This window comes from Seriola lalandi, unplaced genomic scaffold (assembly GCF_002814215.2).
Source record: "Seriola lalandi dorsalis isolate HSWRI2012SDOR001 ecotype SW California unplaced genomic scaffold, Sedor1 jcf7180002054885, whole genome shotgun sequence".
Lineage (NCBI taxonomy): Eukaryota > Metazoa > Chordata > Actinopteri > Carangiformes > Carangidae > Seriola > Seriola lalandi.
The window spans coordinates 2037832-2064242 of record NW_019525437.1 but is presented as its reverse complement, the minus strand read 5'-3'; the positions used below and the strand labels follow the sequence as shown (position 1 = coordinate 2064242).

At 41.7% G+C, this 26411-nt stretch overlaps 2 protein-coding genes across 3 annotated transcripts in view; one reads left to right on the top strand and one right to left on the bottom strand.

Moving 5' to 3' along the window:
- Positions 1-863: 863 nt before the first annotated feature.
- The window catches only part of apc2 (APC regulator of WNT signaling pathway 2), a 30278-nt gene continuing 4730 nt past the window's right edge, over positions 864-26411 (bottom strand). Inside the window, exons 3-13 of the mRNA XM_023428771.2 lie at positions 25555-25921; positions 25271-25379; positions 24348-24461; positions 23780-23854; positions 14709-14816; positions 12931-13345; positions 11251-11349; positions 11027-11166; positions 9138-9332; positions 8201-8415; positions 864-7529 (exon numbers count right to left, since the gene is read on the bottom strand). Coding sequence (XP_023284539.2) covers positions 1973-7529; positions 8201-8415; positions 9138-9332; positions 11027-11166; positions 11251-11349; positions 12931-13345; positions 14709-14816; positions 23780-23854; positions 24348-24461; positions 25271-25379; positions 25555-25921 — 7394 coding nt within the window. The 3' untranslated portion in view covers positions 864-1972. The remainder of the gene's footprint in view (positions 7530-8200; positions 8416-9137; positions 9333-11026; positions 11167-11250; positions 11350-12930; positions 13346-14708; positions 14817-23779; positions 23855-24347; positions 24462-25270; positions 25380-25554; positions 25922-26411) is intronic.
- Positions 18566-22812, top strand: LOC111671635 (uncharacterized). 2 transcript variants are annotated; one of them, XM_023428770.2, is made up of 5 exons: positions 18566-18680; positions 19395-20339; positions 20690-20822; positions 20935-20972; positions 22014-22812. In XM_023428770.2, the coding sequence occupies exons 2-5, from the start codon at positions 19508-19510 to the stop codon at positions 22571-22573; spliced, it is 1563 nt and encodes a 520-aa protein (XP_023284538.1). In that variant the 5' UTR covers positions 18566-18680; positions 19395-19507; the 3' UTR covers positions 22574-22812. The 2 variants fall into 2 exon arrangements, with proteins under 2 accessions (XP_023284538.1, XP_023284536.1); XM_023428768.2 differs by having other exon boundaries at positions 20675-20822.

The window sequence follows — 26411 nt, the reverse complement described above, 5'->3', positions numbered from 1 at the left end:
ATATAATGTCATTGCATTCAATTAACATGTCAGCATGTCATCGCTTTGTTCATCTATGCTGACACTTTATAGCATTATAGGTCTCGGCGGCACAATAATACAGATGGCTAGGAACGCTCTCATTGTCATCCAGTGTCCACAATGTTAACAGTTGTGTGTATACAGTCCATGAATATATTAGCATGCTGTCAGGGAGCAACACCAAGATTCTTTTGCCCACCAGGAAGCTTTGAAGATTTTGTATATCTGCATGTTATTTACAATACTGATTAAGACACAAAGTACAGGAGAGTGTGATGTGACCCAGAATCAGCGGATAGTTTGGAAAATGGTGTCTTTGCTATCATATTTTCTGCAGCAGTGGTGGAAACAGGGTCCAGCAGGTGACAGAGTGAAAAGTTTTGATAAATCATCCCCTCATATTCATAATTTGAGTGCTACCTATATTTATTACATTCCTGCAAGTAGGTTTTGGTGATACTACTATATTTACTATGTATTCCAATAACATTTCTGCTTGTATTAGGCTAATAAGTGTAATGATACATCATTTGTTAGATATTTAATTTGATGAATCAGCCAAAAACAAACATTCGTAAAAGATCCTCAATTGATTTTTGAAGAATTATACAACAACAGTCACATAGAATTAAATAAAAAAGTAATGGAACTTCATTTCATATTGCCCACTCCTATCTGTGAGTAATTGTTTGTACTTAACCAATTCTCTCAAGTTATAATTCTTGCCTTTTTAATTACTAAATCAATTCCTTCTTGCTTGTGCATTTATCTATAGCTTCACAGAGCTCCAGCTCCTTGAAGCTACTTTTGTAGTTTAAGTTTTTTTTTTTTTTTTAAGTATATTTTAAGTATATTTTATTGGGCTTTTTATGCCTTTATTGGACAGGACAGTAGAGTAGAGAGACAGGGAGGCAGAGAGGGGGAATGACATGCAGTAAAGGCCGTCCGATGCGGGACTCGAACCGGGGCCAGCTGCAGAGAGGACGGTAGCCTCTACACATGGAGCGCCTGCTTAGACCACTACACCACACGACGCCCCGTAATAGTTTAAGTTTTATTCTGGATGATCATATAATCAAAGATTTTATCATGTTATCCTGTAATATACATTGAAGGGTTTCAGCAACAACCCAACATTATGTTAAATGTCTAAAACCTAGAGTTATATCCATGTACCTCAGTCCAATGTCAAAATGAAACTGTTTCAAATCTAGATGGTCTACAGTGAAAGTGCTGAGAAGACGAGGACAAATGAACTAAAAGTGATAATGCTAATTCATTTGAAGGAATGTTTTATCAAAAAATGAACCCCCAACCTTGCTGGGCTCCGTATGTAACAGGGAAGGCTAACAGTGTATCATGTTCAGTTGAGTGGTGAGGCAAAGGCCCAAAGCATTGATGTACTGTATGTAAAAAATACTTTACATGTTGGAATATTTATGTCCTTTGTGAAAGTCTGTCAACAGTCCACCACAGTTTGTACCTTTTCCAGGTAAAAGTCCAGCTGAGTTTTCATTCAAAAGTTTGCATAATATTGTTCTTTTTATCGATTCTGTCCTGGAGACCGATGGTGATTCATGTGCTGAAATCAAGTTCATTGTCTTTTGCTTTGTTTCCACTACATTTCTACCAGGCAATGGTTATTCTACAAATACAAAAAAGTACAAAAAGATGCACTTCCTCTTCGTGTGAGATTTTTCTCTGAAGTGCATCTAAAAGTTATTGGTCTGTTCATGTCAGACCTGTCTCAATGCATACATCCAACCCTGTATGAATGGTAGATGGAAGCTGTGATCAACTGTTCAGAGAGAAAACACTTGAATGCAGTGAATGGGGAAAGTAAAGGGCCAATACCCGAGGTATAGGGACCAGCACACTTCTCGCTTGTCCACCTGAGTGCCGAGTTTCATTCAAGAACACAGTAGAGTCATCCAGTAATCCTCTAAACGTTCTATGACTCACTTTTCCCCCCTGACTTCTCATTGATTGTGGCTGCTTGGTTCTGTGTGTCTTGCAGGCAGCAGGCCATGGGGCTGGGGATGTAGTTGAATGGGGTGACTCGGACGGCCCTGCTGGGGGATCCTTGGCGGAAATGGACAACTCCACCCATGTGGCTGTCTGATGTTCCTGTGGAGACGGTGCTGTGGGTCCTCAGGGAACCATCTGATTCACCATCCTGGAGGTTACTCCCAGAGGTGGCACTGATCTTCCTGAAGAGGGCAAGTCGTGCCACTTCCTCGGAGATCACTGGAGCTGTTTCGACTGTTGGAGAGGTGCTGGAGTTGGTCTTATTGTTCGTAAAATCCTCTGTCTGGACTGTTGCGTCACTTGTCTTGCGAGATGCGAGTAGAATGGTTGGCAGTTTTCCAGGAAGAGCTGGTGGCTTTGGCTTTTCCTCGTCAGGAGAAGGCACCAGAGGTAATGCATTGGCTGGCAGAGTGCTTTTCAAGATCTGAGGTACATCTTCATCCCTGATCCTCCTCCAGGTGACTCTGTCATTCAGCCGAGATGCAGATCTCTGCCCTTTCTTCTTTGTGTCATCCTCGCTCTTTGCTCTTCCACTTGAATCAGATGACGAAGAGCGGAGGGAAGAACGGCTGGTCACTCGGCTCAGTATGTTTATGCTTGGAGATGAGGCATGACGTTTAAAGGTATCTTTGTCTTGTTGCTGCCTGGCTCCAGACACTCTGCCAGCCCCGTTTCTCTGAGCCACCCTGCAGGGGCTTTCAGAGCTAGTTCTCCTAGCTGGACGTCTTGTAGAGAGATCCCTTTCACTGGAGGTCGCTCTGGAGAGGGCTGTAGTCTGCTTCTGAAGGCCTCTATCTGACCTCTGGACTTGCTGTCCCTGTCCTGGACCTTTTACTTGCACCCTTCTTGGGGTTTGCACAGCTGCCTTAAGTTCCTGACAGCGTGATGAGCAAAGGAAGACAGCTGAAGCTCCAGGAACTGCTCTGCGGGGAGATCCATTCTGAGATCCAGGCATGTTGCGTGCAGATCCATCACGTCTCAGCACAGTCTTTGATTCCTTAATGAAAGTCAGCTGTCTCAAGAATCCATTGCGATCAGACTCACCACCACTTGAGTGGACAGAAGTCATCCTGACCAGGTCAAATCGATTAGCTGGTAGAATCCTTTTCCCATTGACCTGATTGGTTTGTCTGTTGGTTGTGTGGTTAGTTACCAGTGGTGACAGAGGCCTGGGTTGCTTGCCTGAATTTTGCATAAAAGGGATTCGGACAGGTGACTTCTGAGTTTTAGGTGGTGGTGATTTTTCATTTTGATTCACAACAGGAGAGCGTCCCTTTCTCTCAGGGGGACTGGTGGCTGGTGGGCTACCAGCTGGTGTGGGATTCTTTTTCTGGATGGATTTATTAGTCTGACTTGGTGACGTGATCTTCTTCTGTGACTGTTTGGATGGTGTGGAGCTTTGTGACGATCCAGAGGATGAACTTTTTGGTATCCTTGGAGGGGGAGTAGAGCTCCTCTTTGGCAAAGACAGTTCTGTGTCCTGGGGGTGGCCTAATCTGTGAAGGCTCTTTGATCTGTGCTGAGCAAGATTTGGGTTCTTTGGAGCATCCGTCTTGGTTGGTACTTTTCTGGGAGGCGGCCTTTGCGATGGAGCTGGTTCTTTTTTCGGTGTATAGATCACTGTCCTGCCTCTGAATACCACTGGTAAGTTTGGAACTGGCTTGCGCTGTGCAAAGTCTAAAGGTTTATTTGCCTTTTTGTCTTTAGCAAACTTCCTTTCTTTGGGTGTAAAGCTGGACGTTGACATGAATGACAGGACGGACTCAGTCTCTTCAGAGGATGGTTCTTGAGACTTTGATGCCTGCAGCCCAGTGACAACACAATTGGCACCCTCCTGTATGGCTCTCCATTCAACACTATTTAGGTCTGAATCTTTATCCCATGCCATATCATCACTATCCATTTCTTCATCCATGTTCCAATCATCACAGGCCTTTTGTTTTTGTTTCTGAGTATTTTCTGCTTTCTTCTTCCTGGCAGCAAGCTTCCTTCTCTGCTTGGGCATAGCAGATGTTATACATTTCTGAAGGAGGTCATCCTCTGAATCCATGCTGACAGAGCTTGGTGAGCTTTGCTCTTCGTATTGGCTGTGAATTGTCATCGGCTTTGTTTGCTGCATCATTTTCAGTGTTTTGTTGTGTCTGTTTTTGTACCATATTTGCTGGGCTTTTGATTTATGATCCTCAAACTCAGCATCACTCAGTGAACTAAGAGAGGAGCTGAGTGAGTAACATGCCAGAGATTCATCCTTTATCAGATTCTGTTTAATCCTGTTAAACCCTCTGGGCTTTGCTTGGGAATTATCAATCCTGCCAATATTTGTCATGCTCCGGGAGAGAGTATTTCTACTTGCTTCCCTCATCTGTTTTCTACTTGTTTGCTTCACTACTTCATCTTTTTCATTTTCGTCATCATAGAAACTATTACTGTCCTCTGACGAACGCGTCATTTGTCGAAAGATTGTGTGTCCTTTTTGTGATCCCACATTAAGGTTACCTTCTGTGTTTTGCTTTATGACAGGCAATTCCAGTTTCCTGACGGAGCCTTGACCTTGCCTCTTCCTTTGTTGGTTAGGAGACTGATCACGATTTCTTTGGCTTGCCACTCTGTCAGCTACCTCTTTGCTCTGCATCAGCACCCTCTGAGTGGGAATGACATGTTTGGTTATGCGGTTCACTTGTATCTCAGGTGGGTAGTTCATCTTGTTGGGTTTGTGGAAGTGTGAGAATATCCTCAAGTCTTCAATCCTCTTCGCCTCATCATCGAGCAATTCCTGTTTGTTCATGCCTTTAGCTGTGCATTCTTTAGCCCCTCTCTCTTTCACTGGATACTGAAGTGTTTCGTCACTTAGTGATGTTGTGCTGGAGAAGTTAACAGGTGTACCTTCTGCAGAATCAGTGAAGGATGAATCATCAAATTTGAGGTCCTTTTGAGGGATGACAATTCTCCTCCCAGGACACATTTGGGTTTTGCCATTCGGGAGCATCATGTACACAGGAAGATGTATTGGTTTTCGGATCTGGGAATTGAGAATATGAGGAGGGATCGTGGTCATCAGGGAAGGTCTTACTTTTCTGAACTTGGACGGCATTGCTGAGTTGATGCATTCCTTTAAGATTTCTATGTCATCGTCTGAGTTTCCTTCACTGTATCTTTCTCCATGGTCAAGTCCTTGCTCATCCTCATCAGGGAAAGGAAGATTTTTGTCATTTTGCTGGAGCAGGGGGGTCAATTTCAGCTCGACGTCTTTCTGTATGTAGTGTTCATGAAGAGGCAGAGCACTTAAGCTCGAAGCACAAGAGAAGTTCTCAGTGGGCTTTTCCACAGTGAAGTAGATCATTGTGTCCAGATCAGGAGGAAGGTTAAACCTCTCCTTGGAGTCCGCAATCTCCATGAACTTTCGCAGGCTGCTTTCCCACTGGCCTGCTATTCCTGTGGTCTGCGTTTCTGGTCCATTTGACTCAACGCAACATGGAGTTTTACTTCGGCTTGGAGGCATGGTTTGCCCTGGGCTGTCGGGAAGATCACTGGGGCTTATTGTTCCATCAATCATCTCACTGCATGGATCACTTTGGATTGAACTGGCAATAGATGGAGACTCAAAGCTGCCCAGGGAACTGACTGAGCTACAGCGACTCATTACCAAGGGTGTCTCGTGGATGTAATTCTCAGATGAACTGGATGGAGATCTGTCTTCGAGTATGGCTGGTGAAGCTCCTCTAAGGAACACCTTTTCCCTTTTGGCAGGACAGGGGATTTCAATGGGATCCGTCTCTTTGCTTGGGAAGGTTTTTGAGTCGGTCATCAGCAGCTGACTGTCGCTCAGATCCTCCAAGGTTTCATCCTCTTCAGCTCTCTTCACCACTTCTCCATCCTCCACTTCAATTATTTCTAGTGATGAGTCACTCTCCAGCTCGTTTTCACTTTGTCCATCTAACGCTCCATCTCCAGAAGAGAGGGAAGACAGTGAACTGCAGCGGGAGAAGCAGATTGGAGTGTTCTCCACAGAGTATTTCTGAACCGTCTCCATTGTCCCGATGGTTGGGCTTTTGGTGGATGTCATTGGTGAAAACTTTGTAATGCTCCCTCCAGTCATCACAGTAGGTACCCATGCTTGCCTTCTCATTGCTTGGGCAGCCTGGACATTGATCCCTGTCTTTGCTACACCAAATTTGGCCACACTTTGAATGAGGGGGACCTGTTGATAAGATGGAGACAGTTTAATTGAAGTCATGCTGACATCAGAGGAAACTTTAGTGGATGCACTGACAGGTGTTTGTACAGGTTGATCCTGGTTCTTTTCTGCATCTGTGTTGCAGAGTTCTAGAGCTTTCACGTCTTTGTTGTCCACAGAATCCCTCTCTGGAATATCTTGCTGGAAAGTGTCATTCAGGACAGTAGGTCCTAGGTAGTCTTGATGAGCCACTTTGAGATCAAGCTGGTTGGGTCGTTGTTGTTGTATCATTAGGGCTCTTGGAGCAGGTCGCATCTGATCTTTGCTGCCACAGTAGCCATCACTGGTGCTGCCACTGTTGAGGCTGTCTGTTGATACACTTGTGTGGGCAGTTTTGAGGCGCAGGAGGGCATGGGCTCTACTGAGGCGTTCTCTGTGGGCCAGGCTGCTTGTATCAGAGAGACGGCAGGGGGAGCAGGACTTTGCCCGGGCTTCATTGAGTTCATCTAGTCCATAAGGCCAGTCTGCCAGGTGATCCTCAGAGCTTAGGCTCAAACTGTCCTCTGAGGACGTGTGCATGGTGATGTCTTCCACTAACCTGTCAATCTTGGCGACCGTGTTGGTGATCTTTTTTGCTAGCTTCTCTGCAGCGGCAGATACCATGTCGTCAGGAGGTGCAAGTCTCTTCTCAACCATCTGATGTGGTTCTATGTCTCTCTCGGGTTCACTGTCCCTCTTACGTGGCTGGTTTTGCAGGAAGTTGGAGTTGGTTAGGAACATGGACAGCATAGAGAAGCTACCAGTGTCAAGGCTACTGGAGATATTGGGGGCCTCATCATCATCAAAACAACCAGAATCAGATGCGTAATCCTTCGCCAGACTCTCAATGTGTCGTAGTGGCTTGTTGAGGGTTAGGTGCTTGGGGCTCTGTTTCTCAAGCGTATCAAAGGTCTCTGCTAGGTGTTTGGCATCCAGCTCTGCTTCCAGAGCCTTCTGTTTCCTCATGTAAAGTGAGGGCATGCAGGAGCCTGGGGATACAACCGCAGCGTCCTTATATTTCAGGGGTCGGTTGGTAAGGAGGTTCCTTAAAGCTGCGGCGCTGCCCATGGCTATCATCTTGTGCTTGGAATGGATAAGGTTGCGCAGCATGCTAACGGCTCCGAGGTCCCACAGCAGCTCCTGGTCTTTTGGACTTCGGGCTGAAAGGTTCCAGAGAGTCCCGCAGGCGTTGCTCACTATGGTCAGGCTGTGGGAGCGCAGGTGCTGCAGCAGAGTCTGGAGGCAGTTATGGTCCCTGAGGATTTGCCTGTGAATAAAGAAAGCAGCAGATATTTAAAAAATATGTCTGAAGCAAATTTTTACTTAGTCTAGTTATTATTAGTTAAACTATTAGTTTAGCCCATTTTACGTCAAACCACACAGAGTTTACAGCTGATCATTTTCCAAAATATGCAGTCATTTTTCCCCCATCCCTTTTCCTTCCTTGTATACTGCAAGTAGTTTCCATTAATTTCAGTATCTTCTAAAAATTAATTTGCAGAGACTTTAAAGTTGTCTCAGCATGTCATCACATCGTATCTGCTTTTATTGTTGTAATGATGAACAGAAATACATTATAAACAATAAATAGACTAAAATATGGAAAACAAATTTATGTAAATTTAATGTAAAAGTAAAAATTTCTAAAAATGGAAATCACTTTCACTTCAAGGTGATTATTCATTTTTCTGCATAAGAAAAGCTTGTGTCTGATTAAAATTTATTCCAGTTTAGTTTAGAAACAAAAACAATGAACTCAAGGTCCACTTAATGGCTTTTTTCAGACATTGAGCTGCATATTGAACTGCAGAGTCATCCTCAATAGATGGAATTCGACTGTGAGATGTGGTTGAAAGCTCCAGAAAAGTCTAGTTAATGGACCTTGAGTGAAGATTTGAAATTATCTCACTACAGTTTCCACTTCTCTCAGAAACCTACCTGTAGTCTTCTCGTGTGGCGACCAGACTCGACACGTTTCGGAGGATCCCCCCTCCACTCTCGATGATGGCGAGTGAGTTGGTCTGACATCGGTATGTCAGCGTGCTCACCAAGAAGCCCAGAGCGCCGTCCACCGAGCAGATCGCCACCTTGTTGTCGATGCTGTGAGCAGACATGTTCCACAGAGCGCTCAGCAGACTCTTCAAGGTGGACTCCTGCAGAACCAGCAGAACACACAAGTTTTATTACAAAGTGAATCTGACACAACTTTAACTGTTCTGTTGTGTAGGTTGATTAATGTGATTGTTTTACATTTTGTGAAATTCTTCAAATGTCTTTCTGTCTGAGTTTCAGATGTTCAGATGAATTTCAGTGTATGTGTGTTGATCTGGATTCAGGATCCGGTTAGCTTAGCTTAGCATGAAGACTAGAAGAGGTGGAAACAGCTAGCCTTGCTCTGTTCAACACATCTAAAGTTCACTTATTAATATAATATGTATTTTGTTAAATTTGCGCACCAGCGGAGATAGAGTGGTTTGTGGTTTGGTCTCTTTACAGATACGATGGTACCAAACCTGACAACTGAAACAAAATGCACAAAATCACTACACTAACTGTTGCCCTAAAACCAACGACTGTCATTTACGTTTGTGCACAGGATAAACAAGTGAGATGCAGCATGTTAATCAGTGAGCTGGGGAGTAATAGCTGCTCTGGATCTGTATGAACAAAACAGTCCAACCACGGATCTTCAGAGGTGCTGGGAGGTGGATTTTGTCACCCGAACATCCAAGTCTCAGTAAAAAAGCAAATAATATTGTATTTCATATAGTATTCTATATCCAACAGGAACATCTTCACACAGTCTCCTTAAATAAACCCAGTTGTTCCTCCTCTCGTCACATCCACTCTGTGTGGGTTGGTTTGTTTTAGTTACCTTTGTGGCCTGCAGGGCACAGGTCATCAGCGCAGACACACAGCCGATGTCTCTGAGGACTCTCTTGCTGCTGATGTCGGCCCTCCAGGACAGATTCCTCAGGATGCTGGAGACCACCTGGTGGAGCTCCTCGCTGTCTGAGGCCAGCTGGGCCACCAGAGCCTGGAGGCAGCTCTTCTTGGAGCAAAGAGTCGCCTGAAGGAGGATCGAGTTGGTTTGGTGAATCAGTGCACAGGTTTGTGTTCATCAAAGCTGTTGTCTGATACAAGATAATAACAACCTGCACATCTGCAAAATTACAAGCAAATCTGTACGGTTCATATACACATGTACTGCTAACAGCTATATTAGCTCATCTAAGAAAAGATGCATGCATAATAACATGCTAATGCTAAGACCAAGGCTAACTCCATTTTAACATTTACTCCAATGATAACAAACTGCAGCAGTGTGACTAACCTTAAATCCTATCTTTATTTTTGCACATGATAAATAAAATATAAATCAAGGAAAAACAAGTATATCACAGCCATACACATTGTGTTTTTCCTTCTTTTGTCAAATCTGTTTGTTTTTTTAACAAAAACTAATAATAAAATGAAAAAAAACGTTTCAGTTGAAATAATCTGAGAAGGGAACATTAGTTCTTTAGAGGCATCGAGGGCAGCAACTGCTTCAAGTTCAAGGGTCACTGGTTTAGAAGGTCCGTATATCACAGCCATACACATTGTGTTTTTCCTTCTTTTGTCAAATCTGTTTGTTTTTTTAACAAAAACTAATAATAAAATGAAAAAAAACGTTTCAGTTGAAATAATCTGAGAAGGGAACATTAGTTCTTTAGAGGCATCGAGGGCAGCAACTGCTTCAAGTTCAAGGGTCACTGGTTTAGAAGGTCCGTATTAGTACAGGATGTAAATACATTTAAGTAGTTATTATTTATGTATGGTGTATATAGTAAGGCTAAGTTTTTACATGCTTCCTATTGGATATTGTAGATGCTCGTAATATATAAATACAGTATGAACAATTAATGTGCTGATTATCTTCGTAGTATTGTTTAACATAAATTCAGATAATAGTAGAAAATGCCAATCACAACTTTAAGAACCTGTGGTGACGTCTTCAGTTGTTTTCATATGCTCAATTTGCGATGATATGAAATAAACTTAAGCTACAAAAATCACCTGGATTTTCCAGGTAATAGATTAATCGGCTATTTGCTTTCAGATCTACAACACTACAGGTGTAAGGGCCACATTGAGGAAAAAAAAGAAATCATCTGAAATTTCTAGAATAAAGTTGTAATATTACGAGAGTTAAAAATTAAAAATTTCAATAGAAAAAAACATAGTTTTTAGGAACATAACATCAACCAATCAAACAGGTGAAAGGACAGTCAGTGTCAGCCTGAGCTGCTTCTGGCAGCTGCTGTTTGTCTGTCTAACAATAGAATAGACTCAGTTTCTTCACAATCTTTTCAATGTCCTGATGATGATGATGATGATGATGATGATGATGATGCTGATGAGCAAAAAGATGAAGGTTCTCCTTATTTGTGAAACCTTTGCTAAAGTAGAACTTCACAGGATGCTCCACGTTCCTCATTTTAAAGCTTTCTGATATTTCTCTCTAAAACAACATGGAACTTAGAATTAACACTTTATTCTTGTAATATTATGACTTTATTCTCAAAATTACGACTCTATTCTCAAAAATGTCAGATTTTTGTTTCCTCAGTGGCCCTGATACTCTACGCTTTACAAACCAACTACCCGGTTCTGTACTGTTTTTTTTTTTTTTTTTGTGACTTGAATTGAACCAAGTTCTGCAGTCCTGCTCTCTGGTCCCTGCAGGACTGGACTAGACCTGAGCTCCCGGTCTGTCTGTACCTTGTTGACAACGTCTCCAAACGTGAGGTTAGTCAGAGCCATCCCTGCGTATCGCCGCAGCGCCATGTTGATAGGATCGTTCTGCATGCCGTACATGTCCTGGTCCAGGTGGATGAGGTCTGCCACCACCTGCAGACCACCTGCAGGATGATAGGAAACACTCAGCATCACAGCCTGAAGGTTTCACTGATGTGAGGAGAAAAGTCAGTCAGCGCTTCACAAACCTAATTCGTTCATGGCACGTCTGTACTCCTCTTCAAAGGAGAGCTTCATGATGGCGCACATGGCCTGACAGATCTGAGGGTCCACAGGTTCGGGGATGTCTGCAGGGAAGAGAGGAGACTTTGTTTTATAAGAGTGATGTTTAACCACTGTCACACATCCACAGTCTGTAAGGTTAGTGTGGAAGTTCACCAACAATAAATCACTGATGTAAATGATCCACCAGGTCAGAGAACAACGGGGACGCCATGAGCTCTTCACTGGAGTAACAGACTTAAATACTCAAAGAGACAGAGTCAGATATGGACGTGTCCTGATGAGGCCTGCGAGGATTTTTGTCTCTGTAATTCTGCTTCTCTAACTTTGTACTTTTACAAACTTCTGGTTGCGGTTCCTCCTTATTTAGACGGATCTTTATTCAGTTCAGGGAACTTTTATTTTAAGATCTTTTTTTCCAACAAATGGACAGAATGCATATTCATATAGTGTACACTGGGTGTGTCACTGTAGCACTGAATTACCAAAATTTCCAATTTGAACTGTGTAACATGTATATGTCAACTTTACAGAACATATCCATATTAAAAGGAGCACAACATGCAACCCCTCATACAACCCAGACTTTCATATAAAAAGGTTCTTCTCCCCTGGAGGTCGGCTTTTGCATTTAGAAAAGAAAGAGAGAGGAAATAAATCAATAACAAAGGAGGGGTTTAGAAATGAATAAACTTCTATAGGCTGTATTACTGACAAAAATCAAGTTGGAGGAACAGTTAATCTGGTCTAATCTTTATACAGAAACTGCATTTTTGAAGAAGTGCAAGTTTCAAACCACAAAATCCACAGATTTATTTATAACCTACATTTGTTTATTACTTATTACAACTTAACTTATTAACTTATTACTTAACTTACTAATTTAAAGTTTAAGTTGACAACTTTTGACAACTGTCATCTGCAAATAAACTCAGCTGTAGTTAACTAAACACTGTGTCAAACAGATAGATAGATAGATAGATAGATAGATAGATAGATAGATAGATAGATAGATAGATAGATAGATAGATAGATAGATAGATAGATACTTTATTTATCCCCCAGGGGAAATTCATGTGTCCATTAGCTCATTGTAATCAACGAACAAAGGCCTAATGCCACTGAACTAATTATATGTGATATTTGAATATTTGTGAATAATATTAATAATAATAATAAAAATAATAATAATAAGTTTATTTATATAGCACTTTTCTTTTAACAAAGTTTCAAAGTGCTTTGCAAGAAAAAATTCAAACCAGATAAAAGAAAAGTCTGATGCAAGTGAGAATAATAAAACAGTGTAAACAAAAAAAACATCTAAATTATGCAAAGCCATCTGACAGTGAGTGAAAATAGGCAATAAAAATATGTAAAAACAATAATTAAGGATAAAACAATATAAATAAAACACAATAATGTCAAGTACATTGGTGTCTTAATAACTGTGAGCTTAGTTGGTCAATATGTTTTGGAAAACTGAGTAAATCAGCTGTTCTGATTCTGTTGATGCAGATTTCAGAACTTCAAACACTGACTGTTGTTTTAACTCATAGAAATAACTTCTAATGTCAGTTACAATATTACAATATTTTCCTCAAAGCCTTCAGCTCTGTTCCTCTGTGTTCTGACGGAACTGGACTCACCGGTGGTTTTGGTTCCTCCGGGTGAAGGGGTCCCAGCGTGGCTCTCGATCCAGTCCCAGCCGCTGTCGCAGTAGGTCCGGATCTGCTCCAGCATGTGCAGGACCCTCATCTCCCGCCGGGCCTGGCCCTCGTCCTGCTGGGAGTAGATGATGTTGTGGAGGGCTGCGCTGGCTCTGGACTTGGCCTCTCGGCTGCAGCCGGTCGTCGTACCACCCCCACCACTCGCCGCCGTCTCTCCGGGACCGCCCGCACCACCTGGAGCTTCATGCAGGATCTGGACCAGCAGGGGGACGCAGCCGGACTTTCTCATAGCGATGCAGCTGTCCTGAGAGCTGGACAGGGCCAGCAGAGTCCGGGACATCTCCTCCTTATCTCTGTTAGCGAGCATGGAGAGCAGCCAGAATACCATCTCCACCTGAGGAGGGAAACACTGTCAGCTGTCTGCTTCCTTCTCTACTGCACTGACTTATTGCTAAAGGTTTATTAATATTATTGTTTTCATAGCAGTAGTATTGAAAAAAATGGCCATTAAAGGACCATTCAGGTGGTCTTATAGTTTTAGTCCCTAAACTACAAATCTAACATCCCTCAGGTTAAAGCCTGATTTCTTCTTCCAGACAAACTCTATTTTGATAAAATAAAATGAAATAAAATTTGTGATGATTTTGTCAAACTTTTTTATTTATTAGGGGCTTATTTTATTACTTTAAAAAAGAAGCAAATGTTTTTCTGCCAGGAAAATATGTCAAAATATATAATTTCCCTGCACCTAACCCCAACCATGTATTTAAAACTCCAATAGATTAAATAAAAAGTTGATTTATGCATATCATGTATTTACTTTTGCAAACCACACTTTTAATTTATACAGAAGAGGATTAAGGCCAAAATTTTTAAGCTAAGTTTAAAGTCAAAGTTCTTTTTTTCCCCTCTAAATAAATTTTTCACATGTTGTCCTAAATACTGCAGCATGTCTTATATAATAAGATCATTTCATTTCCAAATATCTAAAAATTCAAGCTGTTAATACATTTTTTCATACCAGTGGGATTCATAGTTATAATTCAAATTGCAAATATCTGAAACATTACGAAGTCATGTTTTCATAACAGCACATTAAAATCTCTCACATCAGCACATTGTTTCATGTCAAATATACAGAGATATATAGAGATACCTGCAGACTATTATATATGTAAAAAGTTCATGTTTCTGCTGTTGGATTAGACTGACTCAGTTTGAGCTGGGTGTTCCTAATAAACTGAAAATTAATTGTATATGATTTTTATATTGAGAATTTAGAATCTATTTTAATTTCAATTTATTTTTCAATTTTAATTTCTTTGTGAAGAATTTAAAAGAAAATACCGACTTCACTGAGAAGTCTGGGTTCAGGTTTTTCCGGAGTTGTGATTCCCTCACAGCAAAAGCTCCATCTCCCTTCTGTTTTACATCCTGACATAGGAACGACCAACAACTTCCTGTCTGCAGACCTCAGACTACGTACAGGTTGATAAGGGCCAATTCATTTAGAGATATAGTCTGGGGCCCTGAAGCGATTTAAAAGTCATGAGTAAAATGTTAAAATATATTTTCTATGACAAGCATGATCTCTTTTCTTGTTCTACTGTCTGTTTTATATCACACTCCTTGACTTTTAAATCTTTTTGATGTTTATATGTTTTCTATGATGATGATGAGGAACAGTCTGACACCACAGTGGCAGGTTTCTCTTCCTCCTTGTCACCTGTCGACACTCAGCAGTGATGTGTCGTTACCTTGCTGCCTCCATCTGCAGCAGCTTCTGTTCCTGCTGCTGCAGCTGATGACGACGATGACGTGTTGTTCTCTGGTTCTCCAGCAGGAGGCTTCTCAGCTCCAGAGAGCTGAGGAGGAAGAAGAAGAAGAAGGAGAGGAAGACATGAGGATGAGGATGATGTCTTTATTTACTGGATGTTGAAGTGGGTCAGTGTGAAGATATCGACCGTCAGCTTGTTCACAACTTTGTTGTAATTGGAAATTGTAGCTGATAGTCATTATTTATCAGACATTTCTATTAGGAAACATAAAAATAAAAAACATGAAAATATAAAATAAATGTTAGAAATAAAAGAGTTAAAAAAGATTTTTTAAGTAACTTAAAAAATATGAAAAACAGACAAATGTGTTTTATAATTAAATTTTGTATATTGAGGCTCTTTTGACATATGCTGAATATGTATCTGTTATGTATTTATTTTATTGTTATTTTATTATTAATTGTTGTATATGTGTTGTTTACTTTTCTATTTTCTTCTGAATGTTGTAAACTCATGTGTTTCATAATTATTTGATAGTTTTTTTTTTCAAACAAATCCTCACTGTAGAATGTTCATTTCACAGTCTGCTTGTTAATCCTCACAGACACACACACAGACACACACACACACACACACACACACACACACACACACACACACACACACACACAGCTTCATTTGGATTCACAGACTGAAATCCTCTGAGAGTTGTATCAAAGCTTTCATCGCCCCGTCTCCATCCCGTCACCATGGAAACGCCTCAGGGTGTGATGTATGTGTGTGTGAGCCAAAGACTGCTGCAGACAAAGAAGCGAGCATGTGTGTGTGTGTGTATATGTGTGTGTGTGTGTGTGTGTGTGTGTGTTTTTCCCTCCTGTTAACAAAGGAAACCTGAATATTTTCTCTTTTCTCTCTGTTTGTGTGTTGTGTGTTGTGTGTTGTGTGTTGTGTGTTGTGTGTTGTTGGTTGTGGGTTGTGTGTTGTGTGTTGTGTGTGTTGGACAGACTGAATCTGTGGCTCTGATCCAAACCTCCTCCATTAAACATTACCAGCTGCAACATGACCACAAAATGGACGACAGCGAGCGCAGACACAGCGCACGATGAAAGCTCTGCTGCTCGCTGTCACAGACCATCCACCAGCAGCAGCAGAGGACGACTAGCTCCACGCACACACACACACACACACACACACACACACACACACACCTACAAACACTGCACATACTGCACTGATCGTCATGAGAGTCACTGTGTGCATCCCCTCCTCCACCTTTAACGACAAAAAAAATCACGTGTGTATGTGGCGTCTGTCATTGTGTGTTATTTGTGATTTATCTGTAGCCTAGATTTAATTGTCTCATTGTGTAGGTCAGTTCAGGGTCTCACATATTTTAGTCTGACCTGCTCACACAGAAGGTTACAGCAAACACATACTGTACAATGACTTTTTGACATATTATACTACGACATTATTTTGACTTACTATACTATATATTCATGTGTAATAGTTTTGGTATACATATGGTCCATTTTATGAGGCATTTTGTACTATGACAAATTGTATAACACTGCTATAGCAGAGTCTCACTGATCTCACTGTTCAGGTCATGGGGGGCCCTGGGGGGCCCTGGGGTGTGGGGGCCTTTTTCTAGAAGCTTCTTGTCTTAATTGAAGTTTTTCATGTTTAGAAACCAGCCTCTAACTGACTGCAGGACATCTGTCTCCTGCTAATACTCAGTCAAATCCATTCTCCCCTCTGTCTGTGCAGTGTTTCCTGGCTGTCACACAGTAACCTCCAAACCAGGACACATCAAACCAAGACTGTGTGACGGGAAAGATGCCACTGATGTCAGAGAGAGAGAATACGTTTCTCTCTAATTTGGGTGAAGTGGCCCTTTACTGAAAGGTTTCTCGTGCGTCCTTCTTGTAGTTTCTCTCTGCCTGAGTGTTTTCATGACTCTGCTGTCTGCTTGTTATTCTCAGAGGGAAGCAGAGCAGAGAAAGGACAAACTCACTCGCTCTCTTCATCTGCGTGCCAGCCCTGCAGCCCGGCAACAGCCAATCAGAGCACAACACAGAGACGGCTAAAAAGACCTGGTTTCTCTGCATAGTAACGAGCCGAGGCTGGGACAGGGACAGGGACATAAACAGAGATAGAGATAGTGATAAAGACAGAGGAGAGAGAGAGTTTCAGGTTCGTCAGGTTCTTGTGGAACAGAACGTTCATGTAAAGAACACAGATGTTGTTTGACGAAAAGAAGATGAAACAGATGAAATCTCTTTAAAATGACAGTTTAAGAGACTTTTGGGATTATTATTATTATTATTATTATTATCATTATTATTATTTATTTATTTTTACATTATGCACTTGGGAGTTTACAAATGTCATATTTTTTAGGTAAATGTTGTGAAAAGAGAAGCAGGGACAGAAACAAATAAAGATAAATTCATGATTATAAAAGACCATGTTCATGCAGTCGATACAGTAACTGATCATTATTCTGGCAATATAATATGTCCACTGATGATTTTCACTGAAATTCAATGTTACACATAGTAATGGTATACTATTATAATATGTAACTATCCTATAATTTAAAAATAAAATATTAAATTGAATTGAAATATAAAATTCTGTCTTTTTTTTAATTTTTTGCGTAATTTTCATGTTTGTGTTTTTTATATTGTTTAACCTTTATGGTTATAAAACTATTTGAATCATACTTTTATATAAATAAAATGTGATATTGTGATTTTTGTTCGTGTTAAATTCAGTGTTTTCATCAGTGAAATTATGATGAAAATTTTCATGATTCATTTTGGTTTTATAGGTCAAAGGTCACACTGAGTTTAACCTGGTGAATAATTAATGAGCTCAGATGTCAACAATGATTTATTGAAAGTGACTGATTATTAATGAAGTCACATCTCCACTAATCAGCTGACTCATGAACAAATTGCAGTTGTATCTGGGGGGTGGGGTTGGGTGGGAAATGCCTCATGAATATTTAATGAGTTTCACACAAATACTGAATCTGGTTTGTCGAGCTCAGACTGAACAGGGACTGACTGGATCCAGAGTTTAGTCCAGGATATACTTTACTTTACTCCACACAGGACCGAGATTAAGGACTGAGCCACACCTGATACTGGACTTTTTTGTTTTTTTGTTCTAAATAAAAGAAAAAAATGTATTCTATTCTTGTCTTTTAGTTCTGGTCTGGAGTAAAGGTCAGTCAGTGCACATAAACGTAATCATATGCTGGCTGAGAGCATGAATAATTAATATTTAGGCTAGTTTATAATCCACATAAAGTAAAAGAGGCTTTTATCTATTGTAAATTATTTTCCTGTCAATTTCTATTTGGCTTTAGAAATATATTCAGAAAACAGAAACTTTTTCTACTAAAGCTTCATCCTCAGTTCCTGGTTTCTAATCCTGATAAAAAGGACAGAGCTGTGAGTCTGACTGTGGTACTGGACCGGGACCAGTACTGTCCTCTGGTCCTCGTCTGATGCGGTTTCTGTTGGTGATGGGTGTGGAGGGTGTGGGGGGTGTGGGGGTGTTTTCCAGGGTATTCATCATGTTGTTATGATAAACCAGTTTCTGTTGGAAATGATAGTAATGTGTAACTTTAAACCTGAACTTTTAACTAACCCTTGAGAAACGTGTGGAGCAGACTAAACACCTGGTAAGGAACAACCCAGACACATCAGCCAATCAGCAGCTCCGACTCAAACATGGAGACAAACTGGTTCAACCAGAAACGGGTTCAGCTGAATGAAAGAATGTGGAGTCCACAGAGAGAGAGAGAGAGAGAGAGAGAGAGAGAGAGAGAGATTCCAGCGGCTCTGATCTGATCCGTCTGATGCAGGACTCGGACCTGGACTCTTTTGATTACTTTTAAATGAAGAATGAGACACAAACATAGCGACTGAAACAGCTGTGAGTATCTGACTGAGCTCTGATTGTTGTGTGTGTGAATGGCTACAAACAGAATAAACTGAAACAGTATTAACTTTAAACAAGTCTGAACATGAACGTAGAGGTTCACAGACAAACATTCTCAAAGAGCCTCATATACTGACTTCTGTTGTGATTTAGTGCTATATTAATAAAACTGACCTTCATACTCAAGTATCAGACCTGAACCAGTTCACATCCTGGTCAGTCCAGACTCATAACACATGTAGTGAAGACTTTGAAGGAATTAAATAAATGGTATTAAGTGTATTATCATAATTAATGTATGAATTCTTCAGTTATGGCCAAAAATGTGTTTTGTGAGGTCACATTTTCTGTTAAGGCATCATCTATAAAAGATTTATAAGCTGTAATTATAAGTAGTTAACAAATCATTAACTAATTCTTTATGGATCAGTTACTAGACATAAATAAGAACAAATTTGTGTTGTCAGGTTTCGTAAAATCCTCCTCCTGCAGACACTTAGTCTCTTTATCTCTCTAATCACTGTTTGACCACTGATCTACTGGAAGACAGCTGCAGAACATCTGGACCAAACTCCATTTAGAAATAATTAATGGTTAAATTAATTCAGACGTCTCAGACGAGAGACTCAGGAAATGTTTCTCAGTCCTTTTTTATGATTGTGATCAGTAGTGATCTACACAACATTATTTCATTTGTTGACTACACAGATTCTCTCTGAAGACTCCAGTGTTAAACTAAAAACAGTGACTGACTGTGTGTGAGGGATCAGAGTCAACATGAAGTGAAAATCTCTGTTCTGAAGTGAGAACAGAAGCTGAGAATGAGTCTCACAGAGGAACCTTCACAGGACAGAGTCCAGACAGAGTCTGAGTCACGAGTCCACGAGGACGACTTTGATCGAGAGGATCATAAGGATGAAGATGTGAAGGTGAGAGATCTTCTTCAGACACATCAGAGGGAGAGAATGATGATCAGCCCGCTCGCTCTCCTCAAAGAGGACTTCAGCCAATTCAAAGAAGACGTGTTGAAAGTGTTTAAGGACAGAGACACAAAGATGGAGCATGAGGACGGCCCGTCCACTCAGGTGGAGAACAGAGCCAACAACAGTACATTCAGTCTCCTCATGGACGATCTGAGCCAGTTCAAAGAAGACATGAGCAGCATCTTCAACATCAGCTCGTCCAGGGACAAAGACCTGAAGACCTCAGACCCTAAAACCAGCCAGGCAACAGAGAAGACCTTCAACCCTCTGAGCCTCCTCAAAGAGGACTTCTCTAATGTCTTTAGAATCAGTCTATCAAATGAGAAAGACAAAAAGGGCCTTGCTGCGAAGGAAGACTCCGCCAAAATAAAAGTCCAGAAAGCTGAAAGAATGGATGACCCCTTAAGGAGTCTGTTTAGAAGAGACCAGAAACTTTTAAAGACCTCTGAGAAAGTAGAGGACAGTCAGGATGTCAAAAAGACACTATCAGAAAAGAGCGAGGAACAAATGGACGAAGGATTCAGGGGAAAATTCTCAGAGACAGTGGATGCTGACAAAATAAACTCTATGAAGGAACCGGAGGACAGTGACGTGTCTGAGGAGAAATCTGAGACGACAACAAGTCTGTCTGAGACACAACATGAGAAGATGATGTGCACATCACAGACAGGTAAGATCAGAGGTTTATATCAGAAACACACTGAGTCAAAAGTTCAAATCAGTTACCTGTAATAATGTGGTTTTATTGGCCTAATTACAAACACTCTGTCTGGTTTAGCAAGAAAAACACGCACAGATCATAATACAACAGGTTCAGCAGCCTCTCACTAAAATTAAATGGAAAAAAGGCGTCAAACTGTTCCTGGTGCCTTGAATACTAAATTCCAATATTGTTGAAATGAAATGGAAATATTGACATTTGTCTTTTGAATCATCTGAACTAAAAAAAACAACTCCAGTTTGACATGTGGCTACACAAGAAAATGTTATACCATTATCTCACAGTCAGTTTCTCTCCAGCTGATTCCTGTGTGGGATCAGGGGAAGACGAGGGGATAAATGGGGAAAAGAAAGAAGATAAACCTTCCTGGGAGTCACTCCTCTCCAGCATCAGTCGCTTTAGTCTGGGAGATGACCAAAAAGATGACACGAGGTGAGACAAACCACAGGAGGACGGGTTCAGACCTATATTGTCACTCTGCTCTGCTGCAGACATACTTATTAAACCTTGTTGTAATTTAACGGTTTGATTTTTCTGGTTGCAGGGATCAGACAGGTGGAGATGTGTGGTGGGTGAAAAACTGTAAGATCACATTGTTTTTATTTATTATTTATTTATTGTTATTGTTTTCTATTTTAAGATTTTCTCCAGTGTTCAATCCTCCTGAGAGAGTCCATCATCAAGTTTACAGTATCGTCTGCATAGAGTTTGAGTTTTAGTCCGATATTTCAACATCACAGCTTCACTACATCGTTACTATTTTTGATCCAACCGTTTCCGCTATCGGCTAACAGTTTAATCCAGCTCTGTGTAGATATTATACAGAATTTTTCCACTGCTCCACACAGGCAGGGGTTTTTGTTATTGTTGTTGTAACCAGCCACTGAAAATGCCTGAATTTGTATTTAGCATCTCCTCCTCAGCAGAGTCCAAAGTTAGTTCCAGGAACTCGGAGAACAGAAACAGAAGGAGAAACAGAGAAACTGGATCATTGTTACGTTACATTATGTTCCTGTGGGTCAGAGAACTGACAGAGGTGGAGGTTGTGTTGTGGTTAACATCCTCAAATAAGATGAGCTCATGAGAGATCTCAAAATACCAGAACTACGCAGTAAATAAAACACCCCCATAAACCATAATAATATTCTAGTTATTCATCAGTGATTAAAATTAATACATTTCTTGATGAATCAATTTTGTCTGTAAAATCTCAAAAAATATGACAAATGTTTGTAAAACTTTTTGTTCAGTCTAATTAACCTCAAAACCTGCAGACATTCAGTTCAAGAGCAGCTCATGTTTTAAATTATATTTATGGGGTTTTTATGTTGACAGTAGAGAGATTGGAGCAAAACATGAACAGACATGAAACAAAGGTCCCCAGCAGGAGGTGGGCGAGGAACTGGGGACCAGGGACTGGGGACCAGGGACTGGGGACCAGGGACTCGGGGCCAGGGACTGGGGACCAGGGACTGGGGGCACACCCTGAGGCCTTGAACTCCAAAACAAATCTTTAAATGAAAAAGCAGGAACCAGAAAATATCTGAAGTGACTTCAACACTGTGATTCATGTTCCACTAACAGTTGATCAACTGATCTTGTTCCTTTGTGTCTCCCCCTCAGTTGCCTGTTATTTGACCTTTGACCCTAGCACTGCCAACTCAGAGCTCCACCTGACCGACTGCAACAGGAAGGCGACTCGCATGTGGTCGGACTGTCGATCCTTGGACCACCCGGACCGGTTCGAGCGCTGCCCTCAGGTCCTGTGCAGGGAGGGGCTGCTAGACTCAGTGTACTGGGAGGTGGAGTGGAGCGGCGGTGCCGATGTTGGCGTCACCTCAAATAGCATTTCCAGAGATGGAGATGCGGAGAGCTGTCTGCTCGGACACAACAAGTGGTCCTGGAGTCTGGAGTGCTCTGAAGGAAGCTACACGCCCTGTCACAACAACAAGAGGTTCAGGTCCTCCTCACCTCAACCCTTCACCCACAGAGTTGGGGTGTACCTGAACTGGTCCACCGGATCTCTGTCCTTCTACGGTGTCTCTCAGGACGCCATGGTCCACCTCCACACCTTCACCTCCACCTTCACTGAGCCTCTGTACCCAGGGTTCTGGGTGTGGACCTACGGCGGCTCGGTGTCGCTGTGTCAGGTGGAGTTAGACTGGGAGCGACTGCTGCAGTGAATTCACACAGGCTGAGACATGTGAGACGGACTTCAGCATCGAGCAAGCTGATTGGTGGGTTCGTAAACGTCGCTTAGTAACAACCCTTAGGACCCGTTAGTAAAGCAGATAACCAGTTACCTGCTAACATGCTCCTTACTAATTCAAGGGAGACACGATGTCTTTCATTGGCCTGACAAACTTCATTATAAATCTTTGATCTGTGTTCATGATCAATAAAGAAAATAAAACAACTTTCATTTCTGATCATGAGGAGTTTTCTTCATTTTCAATCAGACAGAGGAAGAATCTGTTTTAATTCAGTTTCTATCAGATTGAAAAACTCTGTGCATCAGAGAGAGAATATGTTGACATGAGATATTTACATTATTTCTACTTTCCCTAAATCTTATATGCTGCAAAATTATTTCTACAAATTAAGAGACATCTCATCACAACCTGGAAAACTATACATGAATTTAAAAAGAATTAAAGCCTATTTGACTCATGTGCTTCAGTGTCTGAGCAGAAACTTGATGGATCTGAAGTTTTTTATAAATGTGCAGCTGCTGTCAAACTTTTATTTAAACTGCATCACATGATCTGTACAAATACATACACCTGCAGCCTGTCAGCTGATCCAGCTGATGTCTCACCTGTAAATCTACATGATTCCTCTCTTGTTTACGGGGGAGGGACAAAGACACAGGGATGATGAGCAGCAGGTCACCTGACCTGATCTCTCCCGAGCAGGTCACTATGACATTGCAGCTTCAAGTCATCTGGTGACTCACAGCTAATGAGCTATGAAGCTGTTCTCACTGGTTCATGGTGATTATGTTATAAATGATAATTTTAGATTTCTTTAAAATTAACTGAAGACCTTGTTTCATATTTATAATCATGTTTTTTCAGTGGATCTTGGCTTCAGAGGTCGATATCACTGCTGCTTTAATTTATCTTGAGTGATCACACAGGTATGAATCCACCTTTAGATCACTGGAAAAGTGAGACAGGATCTAAACCCACAGACTGAGACGAGCAGTGGAGTCAAACATTCATGAACCTAATAAAATCATTAGAATCAGTCTGATTGAGATGTGCTGTCTGCTCTACTGTCTGCTGTACTGTGTTTTCTCTATCTGTGTAATACATACATCTGCTGCTTGTGTACATTGTTGTGTGTTATTGCGTACAGTGTGTATTATTGTGTACAGTGTGTCTGACCTGTAGCTGACTCTCCTGACTCCCTCGGGACTCCTGCAGCTCCTTCTCCAGCTGCTCCAGACGAGCAACACGCATCTGCAACACACACACAGTTCAGACACATCCAGATGTGCTTTGTCTCCACCGGCAGCTGTCTGTTTTACATCTCATCAACAATGTAACATAACAAATGTATCTATAATAATGTTTTCATAATAATAATATTATTAATAATAATAATAATAATAATAATTTATTTTTAGCACCTGAGCAATCAGAAGTTACAAAGAGCTTTAGAAGCAGAAGGTAATAAAATAATGTAAATGAAACCAGAAACATTTTTATATCTCATACTCTGGAAAAGGACCAAATAAAATAAACATACTGTATGAACACACATGTTCCCACACACATATACAGAACATATAAACATGCACAGAGACACACAGGCATGTGATAGGAAACCTGATGATGAGAGAGATTCTACAGCTCATCCCACAACAAACTGTCTTTAATCAGAATAATCCCCTGTGGCCGATAACACAACCGCAAACGACCATCCAATCAGAAGCCTCGGCCTCGTCCTCACCTGTGTCCTCTGAACCATCTCATCACTGGTGCCGAATCGTTCCTTCATCACCGATCGAACCCGCTGAGCCTCGAACTCCAGCTGCTGCCGGATCAGATCCATCTGCAGAGAAAACTGGGACCAGAGAGACACAGAGGTCAGAGTCTACAAAGACACAGAGGTCAGAGGTCAGAATCCACAGGAATACACAGACACAGAGGTCAGAGTCTACAGAGACACACAGAGGTCAAAGTCTACAGAGGTCAGAGTCCACAGAGACACACAGAGGTCAGAGTCCACAGAAACACACAGAGGTCAAAGTTTAGAGAGGTCAGAGGTCAGAATCCACAGAGACACACAAAGGTCAGAGTCCACAGGAACACACAGAGGTCAGAGTCCACAGGAACACACAGAGGTCAGAGTCCACAGGAACACACAGAGGTCAGGGTCCACATAGACACACAGAGGTCAGAGTCCACAGGAACACACAGAGGTCAGAGTCCACAGGAACACACACAGGTCAGAGTCCACAGGAACACACACAGGTCAGAGTCCACAGGAACACACACAGAGGTCAGAGGTTAAACAGAGTTCTGCAGGAATGTCCTTAGTTAGTATATTAGCATGTTAACTTGTCGTTTTTATTAATGGATTTGTTTGTTTGATTGTTTGTTTGTTTGTTCATTTAAAAATTCTTTTCACAATTCCTGTTTTTAATGCCTATTAAAATATGAAATTACGGAAATGCTTTATTACTTTTACTGTGACATCACTAGTCCTGCATAAACATTAACTTTTTACTTCTACTGATTGTATTTAAGCTTCAAACATTATAAAGTGGTGTTCATTAGTGAAGATGATCCTGTTGAAGTAAACCTGTCAGGATCAAAGGTCAAAGGTCATCTGTTGTTTGAATGAGCTGATGAAACATCCAGCGTCCTCACCGTGTCGATTCGAGGCAGCTGAGCCAGTCTCTGTGACAGCTCGTCCAGCTGACTGAAGTACCAGCAGCGCTCCCTCTCCTCCTGGTCGATCTCCCCCAGCAGGAGGTTCCTACACACACACACACACACACACACACACACACACACACACACACACACACACACACACACACACACACACACACACACGGATATGACTGTTGGGGTCAGACACCAGGACTTATCCTCTGGAGATCATGAACATCAGTGTCGCAGTCTGATCAGTTGAGAGACGTTGAGCTCACCTCTCCTTGTACAGCTTCTCCAGGTGGTGGTCGCTCAGTCGTCCATCTGCTCCACTAATCACAGCTGTTTTGGGCGGGGCTCCGTCCAGGAAGTGATGCGGCAGCATGATGGCGGCGGCCTCCCCCCCAGATGCTGCACTCTGACGGGATGAGGCTCTCAGTGGACTCCTGGCCCTGCTCACCGCTGAGGATGAGGAGGAGCAGGAGGACGGGGGCAGAGCCAGACGGTCGTCGATCTCCGCCCCTCCGACCCCACCCGTCCCGCCGACACCTGTTAGCCCCGCCCCTCCCAGGTTGTCCGTCAGCAGCCTCAGGTTGTGAGGCTGGTGTTTGAGCTCATAGTAGTTGGTGAGGTCCATGTGGAGCTCTGAGGGAGGAGGAGCAGGAAGATGAGTAATCATCTGTCAATCTGAAATCTACTCAGTTTACACTGTGGGGTTTTGGAACTTCTGAATGGGGGGGGGCCTGACTGAGACACAGTTTTAAAGAAGGGGGCACATTTGGAAAATAAGTAAAAAGGTGTTGACATTATTATTCAGTGTAATAAAAGAAGTTTAAACATTCTGATAATAAATAAATGAATGAACAGCTGCTGTTTGAACCACAGCATCACCTACACACTGACTGTGGGACAACAGGCCCCTGGACACACACGTAAGACGCCCACCCCCCTCCTACAGAGGAGCAAGAGCAGCTGAGAACTCAGAGATTCAGTTTACTGACATAAACACAGAAAAAAGACTAATTCTGATATTAGAGAAACTTAAAAAATTACTAAGACAATTAATAATTTATTTGAATTTTCTGTTGACTGTTAATCAATTAAGAGTTGATCTCAACAATCTCCTGGACTGAGC